Genomic DNA, 16288 nt, shown 5'->3' with positions numbered 1-16288 from the left:
AAAAGCTATGAAAACGCCTACTCTCACGTATTCGAACGCAATTTCATTCAGTCGCCTCACCCACGCCCAATCCACACCTATTCCGGACCATCTTGCGAGAGAAAATTCCATCAAGCACACATTCCTGTGCCCTTCATATTTCTAGTAATTCAGTGACGACGGCGACGCGTACTGTCGCATGGAAATCTTGAAAGACAATGTGTCGTCGTCGTCGAATGAAGAGCGACGAAAATTGTACTCGGTAAGTGAATCGGAAAAAGCAAACCTTCCTATAGCTTCCCTGCTCCTGCATAGTCGATACCACTTGACCCACTCTTTCGAATCCAGAAACTGTACCTTCGCTTTTATATCCAGCCTCCATAGATCCTTGACATCGACAAACTTGATTTTATCAAAAGCTATTGGATGATACCACGTGGGACCCGGCACAAAGTAAACGGTTCCGATTGAAATCAAGGAGAATAACGCACCAACAATGACCAGAGGATAAAATTCCTTTTGTTTACCACTCCAATAATAAATGGAGAGTTATGGAGGAGATCGCGATGATCCCAGGATCTTTTTTAATACACCGTCGATTTTTATGCAAGATTATTTTTCGCATCGATTTTAAAGATTAGAGCCACATAGATTTTCTCTCATTCTCTCTTCAATCATCTTGATTAAACACACTTGATTATACACCTTCCGTTCTGGAACACCCTGTATTATAATTATACTTCAAGAACAAGTAAGTATAGAATTATTGATTATAGCATTTTTTATTTCAATATGCTGTCTATATTCTGCAATGTCATTGCTATTTATTTGTGTTCTTAGGTCACGTTTCCCCACGCAAGGTAACGCATTATGTGCAAGCGGTTAAGTAGAAAATCATCTTACAAGTGGAAAAGTGGTAATTGTTGGATTTACTGCTAATGTGCTGGTAAGAAATTAGTCATTTCGTATTTTACTATTTTAATTGTTAAAAATGTTTTTTTTGTTCTGTCCTTAAAAATGCCAGTTCATTAGTAATCGTAATATATTACGCAGACATGTGTTATTAATATAATAAATTTTACATTTCTTATAAATATTGTAGGTAGTTGATGATCACTGACGAATCATTCCAGCGGAGCTTGTTGATAACAGGGCACGCAGCGCACTTTATCGCGAGGACCACAGGCAGAAGTATTCTAAAACAAACATCATGATAAAAAATTAAAAAAAAGACAAATTAAATTTTTATGTCATTTTAATTCATTTTGCATAAAGATCCGTAGTCTAGTTATTATTAAAATTAAAATTCTGTAATAGTTATTCGATTTATCCTCGGTTTATATTTGTTATATTCTCGTATCTCTTGTTATGAAGCACTAAATATTAAACACCCTGTATAATATATGTTATATGGTTACGTTAGCTAATACATGGTGGGCGTAACAAGTTAGCCAACTAATGGATGCACTTGTTAACTAAGGGTGGGTTATATGCGATCGCACATGAAAAGTTCGTCCACCGTACACTTAGAAAATTAACTTCAGACCTGAATACAGAAATATTGTTCATATAAACAGTAAAAAATGTTTCGATCATAACAAACAAACTTGCGGATTTTTATGCAAAAATAAACTTCTGAAACGAATGTAATTATGTGTAGAGTTTAGATGTTCGTTTATGTTATATACGTATAAACGACAACCGCAGTCTAGTTATTGAACTCGCAGGGCGAATTAATGATTAATTCGATTGGTATCGGAGAATTCAATATTCATTGGAGCGAGATCGAACGATATTAGCCACGCTGCTAAATGTCACGTCAAAAAGTCAAGCAGGACACGTCGTACGAGCTGGTGTATTGAAAATTGCCACGTGCCAGGTGAAGCACCTAGCAACAATAGGCACGTGCACTCTGAAATGTCGTAACAGGATATGATAGGACCGGGTTCCACGGGTATCAGGGGTGGTTCGAGTTCATGGCCCTCATTGCGACTCCCGAGTGTCTCCTGCCACGCACTATACGTAGTTCTCGTAGATCGCGAAAGGGGTTGTGTGACTCACCGCGAAAATCTGCTGCAGATTTCGGTCTCGCTAATATTTTGTTTTAAACACCAACTAATAATCTATAATATTATATAATGAAAAAACTTAAAAATATTTATAATAACGAAATCTATAGTATATATATACTTTTACTTTCTCGTCTTCACAACTTATAACAACTCTAAATAACTTTAGCATCGCAGCAAAGTTAAATTCGTTTTCACCCTTCCTTAAATTAAGATCTCTGGAGATTATATTTTTATACGCGACGAGGGGCGACTTTGAAATTTCTTCTAAGATGTGCTCTCGTATTAATTGCCTCCATCGATACATCAGTACCGAAGCAATATAAACTTTCGAGCACCAGAAACTTTTCACCGCGGTCGATGGATGTCGAAAGCAGTAATTCTCATTAATTACTCGAGAAGATACTGAAATTGATAATATCGGCATCTTCTTCGCCGGTCTTAGTTAGAAATTAATACCGTTTTAGAAACTCTAAAAATCGCCTAGGCCTACTCTCTGAACTCGTATAATATTATTAATTAAATACTTCAACACGTTCAATATAAGAGGTTCAATTACATGCGATTCACGTTGCACCATACTTTGAGTCATATTAATGATAATAAAAGTAAGCTCCCCTTTTAATTAATTTCAAAAATATAAAATAACTTCCGCAAAACACTTAATCTGTCAATAATTTCTCTTAAAGGAAGTTTCTATAAGCTAACGAAGTTAAATCAAGCTGTCTTGATTATAGTAAGTGGCCAATTTTCAGTGAAGGACGTGATTGATTACGTACCGCGAAATTTGATGCATTTTAATGCCACTCAACTAATTAAATTCATTGATTGTATGCAACATGCAAACAACTGCCGTCGCAGATATTGTAAGATAATTCATTTACAAATAATCTGTATATAAATGTTTCTCATTAAAATATTTTATAGGTTCTTTTATACCATGCGAAAAACGATGTTTCGTTTTTCCATAGTTTGTGGAGAAACTAATGTATTGTACTACGGGAGACCGACGAAGATGAATGAACCAGTCCCCCTTTTCACAGGAAATTGGGCTACGCTTAAGTGTTCAATCGATAAAAGCCTCGAAGACTTCCTGTGTGCTGGAATAATCAAGTTTACGTGGAAATTTAGAAACATTTCTATAATCTCAGCGTTTCTACTTAGTCTGCAGCAGATTCGATGCATTTGTGACAAAATTAAATAAGTGTAATTTCAAACGCCAAGAATATTCGGAAACATTCCGGATGTCATAATAAAATTCGACGGAGGTAAATCTTACTTTGCATAAAATTCCGCGAGCTAACCATTACGATGAACGTTTAATTTAATTTGTTATTCCCAGTAGGAGCAGCTCGGCGCTCCAAGCCGTTACCTTGTCAAAGACTTCGTCAGGCGGGCAAGGGAATATCTTAGCTTCGGATCCTCTGCATTCGACGTACAGTAAGCAGTCCAGGGGATAAGGCAGATGATGCACTTTATCTCGGTCTTCTAAACTCTTTACTGCCGGACACTCCGGTATTCGACAATTATTCGCCAGATTGATTTGGGAATCGCCAATCTGTGGTAGTGGTATGCCAGCAGTGGCCAGAGTGGCCATCAAACAAACGGCACACATCAGCATGACCAATTTCATTTTCGTATTCTGAAAATAGAACCGAAACACATTTTAGACAAATTAATTCTAAATTAAAAATAAATAATTATATAGTTTTCTGTAAGAATGGTGATCGCTTCGTATGTACAAGTAAGGCTATTTAACTTCGTTCAATTATTTAATCATCGACGTAAACACGTGCAAGGAAACAATTATCCAAAAAGTAACATGGAAGAGACTGCGGCAGAATTGTTTGACTCCGTTGCTTCACCTACAATTAAAGTATAATTAGCGAAATATGATCTTTTGCTTTGTAACTAAGTAATAACGGTTAATTAAGTATGCTAACTAACTAAGATGTTCCTCTGGCAACATGGCGCAATTATACGCGAAAGAATGCGATGGGTTCATGGCGCAAGGAAAATTTTGTTGCTTAATTATATTTCTAATTAAGGGTTACGGTGTCTATACAATTCAAGTTTACTGCACGTATGCAGCGGAGAGGTTCTATATATATGTATAGATAAATATCTCGAATGAATTTGGTACGCGTGCTTGTTAGATTTCAGACGGTTGTAATTGTGCGGTTGTTGCTAGACCTTTCTCAAGACGGGATCCTTCCCCATGTTCGCCTGCTAATTTTAGTACGATATTTCGTATGTCCATTCTACGCAATCACTTTCCACAATTGTTATAACCATATACTAATAATATACAGGATGAACAAAATCACTCGGCCGCTTCGAATAGTTTACTTGTTTTTTACTAACTTCTCTCGAGATAACTGAATATCAACGTAATACATAACTTTCATATTTTTTTAGTGAAAATGAAGCATCGAAATCGACTTTTTAAGTTGCGTTAAAGAAAAGAGAAAAATCGGATGCAGGTACGCCTATGTTATAATTGGAACGATCGTTTCCGGACGATCCTTGAAGAACACGTACGCGTGGTTATCGAGTTGTTCAATGGCCAAGTTCTCGATAGATGTCCGATTAGCGACCGACACGATTTTTTTTAAGGTAATATTTTAGCGGCGAGAGCCTTGCCTACGTTTGCTATGTTCAACGAGGGAAGCACAAGGTGGTCTTCAAGTAGGAAGCAGTTGTCGATGGGCGAAATGGGTCACGAGTCGTGACCTCCGCGTCTTTTGCACAACCTCGAGGGTCTCGCTTCTCCACTTAATTACCTCTACGTCCTCTGTGTATGCGACACGAATTTTAACACATCAAATGTAGACGTCGCGACGCGACGCGGCGCGACCCCTCGCACAGCGGGCCACGTAGAAGAATCAGCTGTTCACGTCTATTTTAGCATTATTTCAGGGATTAAACAACATCGCACCGATCGTGTCTCGTCTTGGTAACTGCTGTAACATTATTAAGTGAAAAGTATTTAGCGATAAATAAATAATCAAAGAGACCAGAATTTGATATTTAAGAAATATTCTACGTTGATATTTGTAGAAGATTCTTCTATCTCAAGATAGTTGTAGAAAACAGACTGCTCCGATTTATAAACAGTAATCTATAATTACTGAATCTATATGTCCGAGTTTTATTACGTTTTTATATTCATTCTGTAAACTTTGATGTGGATTGTATATCTGATGGAGAAATTTGCAATACTCTGACATAGACATATCGTATTTATCATATCTGACGTCATCTCTACTTTCCTACCTTTAATATCAAGATTGATGATCTCGATTTTTTCTCTTTCACGATATATTTTGTACTCGGTTTTGAATAAGATTTATCTCCATGTTGGTAACTACTTAATTCCATAATATTTTTTATATAAAGTTATTCAATTTTTTCAATGCGATTAGATAAAAATTTTGTCACAGCGAAGATGATAAAATAATTCGTCTCTAATTTAAATTTCGCATTTTCTGAAAACACGCATCTAAGCGTATAGTGACGCCATCTAGTGAGAGGATAGCGATACTAATTATCGAATAGCTTGAACGGTTTGCCGTAGATGGGGCAGCGGATGTTTTCTAGCTAACCTAAAATCGTATCGCACATGAGATATCAGAGTAGACTGGACAGTAGATGGAGTTCCGTGTCATGTACTCGAAAATACCGACATAGTTTTCTCGCGCCATCTGCCCAAAACAACAGTCAGCTAGCGGGTTACATAAGACTGCAGCATAGAGATTTCGTTTCTGTTTTGCAGCGTTGTCGGCTCTAAAAATCAATATAGAATGTTGTAACATAAATTCCAGATTTTCCAGCTTGACAAACCGCTGAGATAGCGGTGAATGAGGGGGACACGAGGTGCGGTAGGAGAAATCCGCTTTTTCGTCGCTACCTGCTTACAGTGCAAGTGTAAAGGACTCGCCGGGAAGAATTCGAGAATATTAAAAACCTTATAATTATTTGAAATAATTATAAAATAGCATGTTATTTGAAATAATATTTCGAATGTTTCAACGTTTGCCCCGCATACATCCCATGTCCCCCAAATTCTTTCCGAAGTACTTGTCGGAAGAATGGAAGAGAGACGCAATTCATTGAGGATTCAGAAAACTCGCTTCTTCGTGGTTAATGGCAACCCCGCAAGTTGTACTATAGCACAGCCGTATGTGCAACACGCTTTGTTCACAGATCACCCTACCGAATGATTCTCACTCTTCTGGGGCGCGCCTTCGCTAGAACCTAATGATTGGGGCGCAGCTCTTCGCACATGGCTTACCGGAAATGGCTCGGACGAGTAGTAGCTTGAATAAACCTGGTCGGAACGTTTGATATTGGAGCCTCAAATCGGGATGTCTTGAAGTACTACGAAGAGCGTTACCGGTTCTTCAAGCTCACCTAGGCATTTCCTCCGCTCCCTGTATCAGTAGAACGATCAAACGATGAGTAGAGGCCATATGCGAAGAATTGAAAATATGCTTACACGTAGTTCGAATAGTGAATAAAAACTGTAGCGGCATTCGCCACAGTAATATACGTACAATTTTAAATAATCTTAATTCTCGTTACTTCACTCCATAACTATATACAAATATAAATAATACATAATTAATTCTTCTACGAACCTTTATACAGGGGACCTTTTTTATGGAAACAACAAAATCTTGAAAATGTAGGAGCTTCGGGAACACTACCGTTTCAAAAGTACAACGTAAACTGAGAATGATCGAATCTCGGACTCGCTTATATGTATTAAATGTTCGATGACGAAGTGTTAACTTTTAGATACATCTGCATGATGTCAAGGTAAATCCAATATATCATGTGCCACTGAAAAAAGCCGGTCCAACAAGTTTCATAATTCGTGTATGAGATTGAGCGAAGGAGGCTGTAGCCGAAAATGAGAAAGGGACCGCGTTTCATTGAAGGCTAAGGTTTCTTTGTCTTCTCCAGGTATGCGTGATGCACAACAGGTGCACAGCGAAGGGAAAAGCGATACCTGGAAAGTTTCCTTTGTGCAAGCCAAATACGTCACGCCTAAAATAGCAACCGATATTCGAAGTTTATACTTCGTGGAAAGCTCTTTTGCTATATGTATATCCCTTCGACGCGAGCATGATTCGATATTATGCGGCAAAGAATCGAAACTAATTTTCATTAATTTTTATTTCAATAAACATGTTCACTTCTTAAATTACTTATTTAAATTTTACTCTTCATGGCGGTGGAATGCTGAAATAATCTAGAACGGAGCGTATTTTCTGTTCTCCCGCATCAAGTGCAGAGCTCGCAGAAACTCCCGATAGTTAATTTCTAAACGATTACCCCTTTCAATAGAGAAACATTTGTGCACGAGATCTAACTCTTTGGGACTTATTAAGTGTAACATACGTCGGGTGGAAAGAGCTTTAATTAAGCACTCCTTCGAAATTGTACCAATATTTTCTTTGTCGAAGTCCTACAACGAAAACATAGTAATTGTATATTAATGGATAATAATTAACCATTTCGAATAATTGTACCAACCCTGAACAACTCTTCAAGATTCGGTTCCTTCATCATAGACAACTTGTTGACCGCAGTCGTGACCATATGTCTTTCCTCGAAATTCAAAAATGTTTTTCGGGACGCTTCCGATGGGATATGTTGCACGGGCACCAAGAGGGGTGCTCGTTCTAGACTTCCCATAGCAACAGCTTCCTCAACTGCATCCCCGAATTTCACATAATCGACGTAGTTCGGTCTTTAAAATCACAAACTCTTTAACAAACCAGATCTTTACATTCGAATTGTCTAGATACAATATTTTTAGTGAAATTATACCTCAAAGGTGATTTAAAAACATCTGACAGTGTCTTTAGTTCTGTGCAGGTTAAATTGCACCGTAATTGATCGACCCCTTGTGCGAACTGTGTCCTCTTTATAACAAGTTCATTTTGAGGATCAAATTCACGCATAAATTCGGTAACCTTCGTTCAAGAACATTATGTTAACACATATCAATTTTTCAAAGCTTCAGAATATGAATACGCAACGTTACTTTGATCCTCTCTCGCACAACTTTTGCTTTAATTTTCGCTAGGATTAGAACAATGTTTGTTTCATCTGTGTCGACTTCGGGAGGCGGCCTTTCAGAATTGAGTCTCTTCTTCTCCTCTAACACAGAATTATACAGAGGTTCCTCGATTGGTTTCGCTTCGATCTCTTTCAGCAACCATATATAATTGAATCCTAGATCATCGTTGTATCGTCGCTCCAAGGCAAATTCTTCTTCTTGAGAAAGTAAAATTGCCGCAGTATTTAAAACTTGACGCAACTGAGATCGTGACACGTGCCCCTTGTTATTTCTAAGGGATAGTTGAAACAAAAATATTTGATTTAAAATCAAAGTGCAAAAGATAAATTTAATTTGGCTGGATAATTAATTCATTGATGTTGAAAGAGACGCTATACGTCTCTTCTTCGGTAGAGACGCTGTACATATAGAAAGAGAAACCGTATTCACACCATGACCGCACGATAACGGTCAAACTCGTCCCCTTGCGTTATAGGGGAGAAGTCCAACCAACTTAACCGCATCGCCCTTCAACTTTGCAGGCCTGTTAAGCTTCGTAAATCCGTACGGGAAGAGCCCGAATTCTGAACTCAGGTATCCTCGATTTAAATCATTTAATCAATTACCGAACAGTTTACCTTGAAACCCAACATTGCCCATAGTTAATTGACGACGTCAATAGGAATATAATTTTCAGAGCCAAAATTTTAAGGCCACGCAAACAATGAGGATACTTTAAGTGAAAATATTTTATGACTAACTGGGTGACCTAAGATTTTCAAGCTAAGATCGGATACGCCCGCACTTAAAGCAGATCTGTCGAGAGGGAAGAATTTAGAAATTTAAGTTATGTTTGCGAGAGTTCTCGGAACTCTCCCCCGCGTAGGTCGCCGAGTAGACAACCATGGGAGATTTAGAGAGTACAAATGGTACGCTTTCGCCCGCTCCCCAGGGGCGGAGGCGTCTTTAGAAGATTTCCCCCGTGTTTAAAAAGGAAAGGGATCAGGTAGGAGTGCTATGTTGCCTTACAGATAAGTCCACTAGAAAACCCAAAAGGAGAAGCGCTTCCCTATCTTTTCTTCCCTCCCTTCTCACTACGATTTCCTTCCGCATAAATTGTTATAATTCGATTTTATCATTCCACGTTTTCATCCGAGGACTTAACCGATAGTATTAGTTAAATATTATACCTATCGTAATCCTTGAAAAACTGTTTTATCAAAATTCTTCTTTCGTTAACGCGGAATCGAATTTTCTGTAATACCTCTTCGCAAAGGTCTCTCGTGCTCATCGCCTCACATTGCCAATTCGACGCTCCTTTTCTACTCAACTGTTCTATTTCAGTCGGTGGAGATTCTATTCTCAAATTTGGCAATTTATCGAGTTCCTTGATGGTGAACACTAGATAGCAAAAATATGTTTGAAACCAAAGGAATAATAAATGGTCTACACATAAATTTTAAATGCGACATGTACTAGAGAATTTTTAAAGATTTTTTTATGGTAAATACCTTGATCAATGTCGTCGGCAAACGTACGCCAACACACGCGGTCGAGATCATTTGGATCTCTGTAAACCGATACAAGTGCGTCAATTTCTGCTTCCGCGAGGTACAATCGACCCAAAGTGGAAATCTGAAGGCCGTCTAAGCCTCTTTTAAACTGAGAAATCGTCACCTTCCCGACATTCAGAGGATCAAATCTCTATCATTAATCATTTAATTTCAATAATCGAGAATTAATAATGTCAATTATTTTCGTTTCGCGTAAAAGATATCTAAGATAAGGCTGATCTTAACTATGCTAAACGAAAGATGTCGTAAACCTTGTAAAATTCGGAAATACGGATCCTATTCTCGAGAATGTGCCTCTGAACACGTTGAACAATTTCTTTCAAAGCCATGGTAGTTCTTGGTTCTTCCATTACCGGATGAAAAACTGATTGCTTCTTGAACACTTTGCTAGGTATCACTTTACCGATTTCCGGCCGTGGAAATTTTGGTAGTTCTGCTGTGATGATTCGACCAGGGAACTGATCCAGCATTTCCTTTCAAATAAATCGAAATAACCATTTCATAACAATTATATTACAAAATTAAAAAAATAGACGTACACGACATATGTTTTTACAAATCGTTGTATTCTGTATTATATATTCAACATTCGATTCCAAAATAAATACTGCAATATTTAAAAAATGCTTTCATTGAAAAATACTATCCCAAACTTTAATAAAACGCCTTACATATTCTAGGTCCTCTTAAGTCTTAAAAATACTCGATATTATCAGTACAAAGAAACATAATTTCATCTTATTTATTTATCTATCTTCAATTGGTTATGTACCATGCTTGGAATTATAATATTTTACACCATTCACCACTGTGCACCTAGCATACTTAGTCAGTAGAACATCAACATTTAGTTTATCTGTTGTCACATTCATTATGTAAGGTGCTATTTCTGTTTTTGTCCATTTTTTTTTCACTTTAAAAATTGCATTAAACCTTTCCTCGATGTTCTTTGGTAAATTTTCTTCTGGAAAAGCTACTACCTCGTATTTTGATATTGAACCGTTCCATTTTAAAATAGCTACACCACCTAAATATTCTTCTTTTGGATACATTTTTTCTGGTGAGCCGATACGCCATGACTCCATAAATTGTTGGTGCTCTGTGACTGGTGAAGCAGTCAGAAGAAGCTTCGCTAAACTTCTACAGCATTTGTCTTCAAAATATCTGTATAAAGGTGATCCATCTGGCTTTGATTTACCACTTGCTTCTGCATACGCTGCAAACAAGGTATCAAACACTGATATGGGAATAAATTCCTTCAAAGTCTCGTATGTAGCTTCTCTATCTACTTCATCCAATTCCCAACTATTTTCATCAGCTATATCCAACATTAAAGTCAAACTTCGTACTTCTACTTCAAATGATATCAGACGATAGTAACCATCAATCTCAGTTATACGATAATCAGCTAGTATTTTCCTCAATTCATTTTCGCTGGCTTGTATTTCATTTCTTAGTTTATCCCAAGTGTACAGAAACTCTTGAGGTACCGCATATTCGTATTCCATTCCTTTGAAAGAAGTAGGATCTAGTATGTCCAGCAGTTTTTGTACATCAGGTTTGCATTGCTCTACCTCTAAATGCGTATTAAAAATTCTTAAAATATTACAATTCCTTACTATTCTGTCATTTGCTGCGGGCACATTCGTTTCCTCAAATAAATTTAGGTTTGGTAATATCAAATAGGAATTAGAGGTTTCCATTTCTACAACGTTATAAGTTTTATTTCTTGAGCACAGCATCGCGTTGCCTTTTTTAGGTCCATGAAACGTTAAACTATCCCCTGTCTTGACAGCTTCTAGCAAGTCTTCATTGAGTTCCAACAGATTTGTGCATTTTTCTGCATTATCGTCAATCGGGGAATACAATATTTGCGTGACATTTCGCAAATTCGACTCTTTGATCCCTGCAAGTTCCAAAACTTTCCGTATTGTATCCACCGATTGTTCTTCTCCATTGTTTGCAGTTAACGCTGCGTGCTCCATGTTAAAACTTTGTACGTTGTGTTAACAGGTTAGAACGTTTATATCAAACATATACAATGAATTGTAAGCGTTTAAAAGATCGGGCGAGTTGCGATGAATTTAAGAGCCATTTATTGAATTTCTAAACTACGATAAAACTTCATTGAACACATGTTTCTTATGATTTTTAAGAAAACAAACCGACCGGCAATCGCGCGCCAATTTCAATCTCGATAAAAAAAAGCATATATATAAACAAACCATAAATCATACACTCAGAACTGATAATGTTCCTTTTAATTATTGATTATTTGATTTTGTTTTACTTTAATCATATTTCTCATAAGCAAATGAAATATATAATGCTTTTTCTATAAGTTAAAATAACATTATGTGATACATTTATATATAAGCCACTAATGTAATAAAAATGTAGATAGAATATAATTTATTGTATGGAATCGTATGTTAAATATAATTCGAATTGTAAATATGAAGAATGAAATTTAATTAGTACACAGAAAAAAAAATTACTTTTTAAAACTAAAGAAGTGACTTCTCTTTATATTAATTTTTTATGTGTTTTAAATCAAGATTGCACTACAACGTAGCTTAAAATAATAAATATGCATTGTACTAATTCTGAAAAGCATAAAATTTGTAACATTACCCCGCCAAGAGATAACATTCCATGTTTATCCAGATAAGATTGAACTTCATCAATTGCCTGCAGGAAGGCTATGTAGTTCAGTGTATAGGCATCTTTGGCAAATCGTTTTATAAGCAAAGAATATTCAGCGCAGTCGAGTACAATTCCTAGGAACATTAAAATTCGTCCAAAATGCGTGAACGTTACTGTACCGGCATTCTTTGAAATCTACAAACAATTTATTTTTACTATAATGTATATCAGATTCATGAGGAAGATATCTTTAACACTTAACATACCATGGCCCAGGCAAAGTATGTAATAGTTTATAAAAATGGATTTAATACTGATTTTTAAATAAATATTGTTTTTCTTCTTTCCTCATACATAAATTTAAAAAATTGAAAAACCTGTACATATGACGCACCAATTCATAATCTTGGAAGTAGGGTCGTAAGATTAGCCGTCTTTTATTTACAAGGACTGCAATTTGCGTCAAGATAAGACATAATTTTCGATATTCTGTTGGACTTAGACGATTCACGTGTTCGGGATCTTCCCATTCTAATCCTGTTATTAACGGCTTATTCTTGTTAAATTCTGGTACTGCAATAAACGTTAATGTTTTAGATTACCATTAGATGGCTGCAACTACGAGCAAATTCAATGGATGAAGAGGTACAGGACTATACGTATACAATAAAGTAATAAATTTTGCCCAAATGCTGAGTTCACTTAACGGTACTGGGCCAGGTATAGCGGTCAACTACGAATTCCTTTCTTCTTAAACACGCTATAGTAGCACGAAAATTTTCCACGAGAATTTTCGGCTAGCTATTATTTACTGGCAATAAAGGCATACTATCAAAACGAGTGTCTTTTTTAATGAAATATAGTGGAAAATGGAAAGGTTAACATGCATAAACAAGCTACAAATGCTTGTTATCAATGCTCTATCATCATTGAAAAATTATCATCAAAATCTGTACAAATATTTTGAGGTGTTCGGTAAATCTGCTATTCACCGGAAGTCAGCAGCTCTCAACCTCTGCAGTGGTTATTATACTGATTGAAAAATATAATCATGGAACAACTGAGATTCTATCTCATTTCACTTTTCGTTTCCTTATTTATTATAATGTATCATTTATTTATTTTTTTATTAATTTAAATTAGTTGATAATGTCTTTCAGTTTATTGTTAACAACACATGCATGTTAAAGTACTGAACTACATGCTGTGAAAATCCATTTGTATTTTCAATAATACCTCATTAAAAAACCTCATAAGTATGCATGTATATTGTTTTATACATACATACTCATGTATAGACAATATCAGAAAATAATTGAATTCTTTGCAAATGATATTTCTACCCAAATATTGTTTTACTCTTTACAAATTCTTTTCACTAGTTAATAATACCTGCAATGTGTAAATTTTATTATAGTTTAGTAATTAAATCACTTTAATTCGTTAAGAAATATAAAGTATTCATACCATTGTCGTGAATAATTGTACAAAACTGTGTATAAAGTATCCGGCCATCCTGAACACGAAAATAATCTGCTAAATCACAAACTTCTTTTTCAGATAGACCAATAATATCTTTTAGGGGACCAGCGAACACAGATATAAACTTGGACTCTGTACATTAATAACAATGTTATACAATATAAAATTAGTTAGTGTATACATAATACTAAATTTAATACTTGACCAATTGTGCGATAGTTATAATGTACTTAAATGAAGATATTGATAGTACTATACTGGATCATAGCGTAAAGAAATATTAAGATAAAGATTCGTTGGTAACTAATTAAATCTGTGAACATTTATACTATATAAAAATGCAAACATTAAAAATGAAGGTGTACTTTAAAATACATAATCTGTGACTTTACATATTTCATGTGTAAATTCATATGAAATAGGAATATAAAATTTAGTATATGTAGTACAACGCATAGCAAATTATAAATAACATTGTACGAATACAAAATATAATTGCATTATATTTTTATAATGCATAGTATAAAAATTTAAATTGCATACGAATAAAAAAATTTGATACAATATATGTTGTGCAACAGTTATACCTGAAATTAAACAATTATTATCGGGATCTAAAGGTTTGTAGTAATCCCACAAATTAAATCCCACGCGGAATATAGCAGCTCGTATTTTATTACAGGTACGCCAGACATCCTGTAGCCTCAAAATCTACAAAGTATATCATGTTGGATAGGGCAATTCAAGTTTCCTCGTATGATGCTGTAATCTGAAACTGTGGAGGGAAACAATTTTACCTTCTGTTCAGGCATTTCGACAATTTAAAGATGAACTTTTTGACTAAAGTTCTCTAAGCAAATAAATTTTCTCTCTCAACAACGTTCAAATTTAATAATACCGGCGAGACTACATTAACAAATGAAGAACTTATGCAAATTATGTGTAAACAAAAAAGTTGCTATTTAATAATACTTTACATTGATAATTATTTTGAAAGAAAATTCTTAGAATAAGAAATAGATTGAGTAAAGAAGCAAAAAATAATTAATTAGTTATCCTACTAGATATGTAATACAATGGAACAGAGTTTATACCATTCATTGACAATAAAATTGAAAAGGTTAAATTATAAAAGTCATTAAATAATAAATAATAATATAATATGTAGATTAATTTTATTATAGATTCATTTTGTTGTGAAATAAAAATAAATTATGTATCGCCATGTCCAATAATATTCTCGCGTCGCATGCCGCCTTCTACATCGATGACAGCGCCAACGTTAGCGTCTATAGAACAATGAGAATGCTGAATCAACTTAACCGTTTCCCGCTTTTAGTAGACACGATAATCGAACATCCTTTCTGTAATACAATTAACAAATAAAAAGTGTTAAACAGATAACAAAAATTAAAAAATGGAATTAGAAGAATTATTTATGGAAAAAGTACAATGAGAGTGCGTATAATATTTTATTGATTTCTTAGAAATCCATACGCATAGAATTCTGGGAAATGAAGCAACTGAATGAAGCTGGTTCATCGGCGAACTCCTATTGGCTGCTGCGTACTACTCAACATTTGTTGCTAGTCTGATTGGCTCTTCGTTTTCGCTCCATTCCCCACGCCCAAAATTTTCGTATGCATCCATTATATCCGCTGTTCTCCCTCGACATCGTGGAATTCCCAGCAGACATCGATTGGTGTACAGGGCCGTATCAATGACTCGAAATTTAGATTCTTATTCCTGTAATCTGATGATCGAACAAAATTCTTTGTATTGTTCAAACTAATGAATGAAAGTTCCATTTATTAAAATCAATCGTGCACATTCTTTTGGAATGTTATAAATGTATATTATCGAAAGAAATATCGACTGTTAAAACCTATGAACAATAAGAAGCAAATTTTGTATAGATTTTTGTATTAATGTATCAAAATTGAAGATTTATGTATAAAATTATTGTTTTAATGCAACTATATACCTTTTTATCGTATGGTATAACATGAATTGCAATGCAAAAGGCTTTTTGTCACCCTTCAAAGAACAACAAATGTCATTTTAACTTAAAAGAAATACAAATAGGACTTGAAAACATAAACACATATATTGTATAACTAATAATTGATAACAAAGTTTCAATAAATTTTCGTTCTAATAATCGACATAATTTGCACACTTTGTTAGACAAGTAAACATTCTTTCTCATTCAGTTACTAGGTTAGTTCAATCGAATGCGATAACAATGAATTACAATAACGCGTAATAATATACGACAATGCACGTCTTACAATTATATTTAAGAAAATAAAATAAGTTTCAGTAATTCTTGCAACAAATAATATAAAATATAAAAACTCATAAAAATGTAATCGGAGTAAAAGTAATAAAAGCATAGCGATGCCTAGAAATTGAAATTTTGTTGATAATAAATTAAATATCATTTACAGATAGTATCATTTGCAGAT

The 16288-nt window shown here is 35.0% G+C and overlaps 3 protein-coding genes across 3 annotated transcripts; all 3 read right to left on the bottom strand.

The window, feature by feature from the left end:
- Window positions 1-990: 990 nt before the first annotated feature.
- On the bottom strand, window positions 991-6854 carry LOC144474923 (uncharacterized). Its single transcript, XM_078190328.1, has 4 exons — window positions 6689-6854; window positions 6343-6481; window positions 3421-3690; window positions 991-1175 (listed from the first exon to the last, which is right to left on the bottom strand). Exons 3-4 carry the CDS (start codon window positions 3679-3681, stop codon window positions 1104-1106), a joined length of 333 nt encoding a protein of 110 aa, XP_078046454.1. The 5' UTR covers window positions 3682-3690; window positions 6343-6481; window positions 6689-6854; the 3' UTR covers window positions 991-1103.
- Window positions 6855-7257: 403 nt separating this feature from the next.
- Window positions 7258-14779, bottom strand: LOC144475059 (uncharacterized). The gene is made up of 12 exons (XM_078190603.1): window positions 14618-14779; window positions 14408-14531; window positions 13806-13952; window positions 12733-12911; window positions 12327-12533; window positions 9944-10165; window positions 9630-9822; window positions 9309-9519; window positions 8104-8410; window positions 7887-8032; window positions 7590-7806; window positions 7258-7521 (listed from the first exon to the last, which is right to left on the bottom strand). Exons 1-12 carry the CDS (start codon window positions 14630-14632, stop codon window positions 7306-7308), a joined length of 2184 nt encoding a protein of 727 aa, XP_078046729.1. The 5' UTR covers window positions 14633-14779; the 3' UTR covers window positions 7258-7305.
- On the bottom strand, window positions 10176-12049 carry LOC144475060 (sister chromatid cohesion protein DCC1). The gene has a single exon (XM_078190604.1). The coding sequence runs from the start codon at window positions 11675-11677 to the stop codon at window positions 10457-10459; it is 1221 nt and encodes a 406-aa protein (XP_078046730.1). The 5' UTR covers window positions 11678-12049; the 3' UTR covers window positions 10176-10456.
- Window positions 14780-16288: the final 1509 nt, after the last annotated feature.

Source organism: Augochlora pura, chromosome 9 (genome assembly GCF_028453695.1).
Source record: "Augochlora pura isolate Apur16 chromosome 9, APUR_v2.2.1, whole genome shotgun sequence".
Taxonomy (NCBI): Eukaryota; Metazoa; Arthropoda; class Insecta; order Hymenoptera; family Halictidae; genus Augochlora; species Augochlora pura.
Note: the sequence above shows the minus strand (reverse complement) of the source record. Positions and strands in the feature narration are given on the sequence as shown.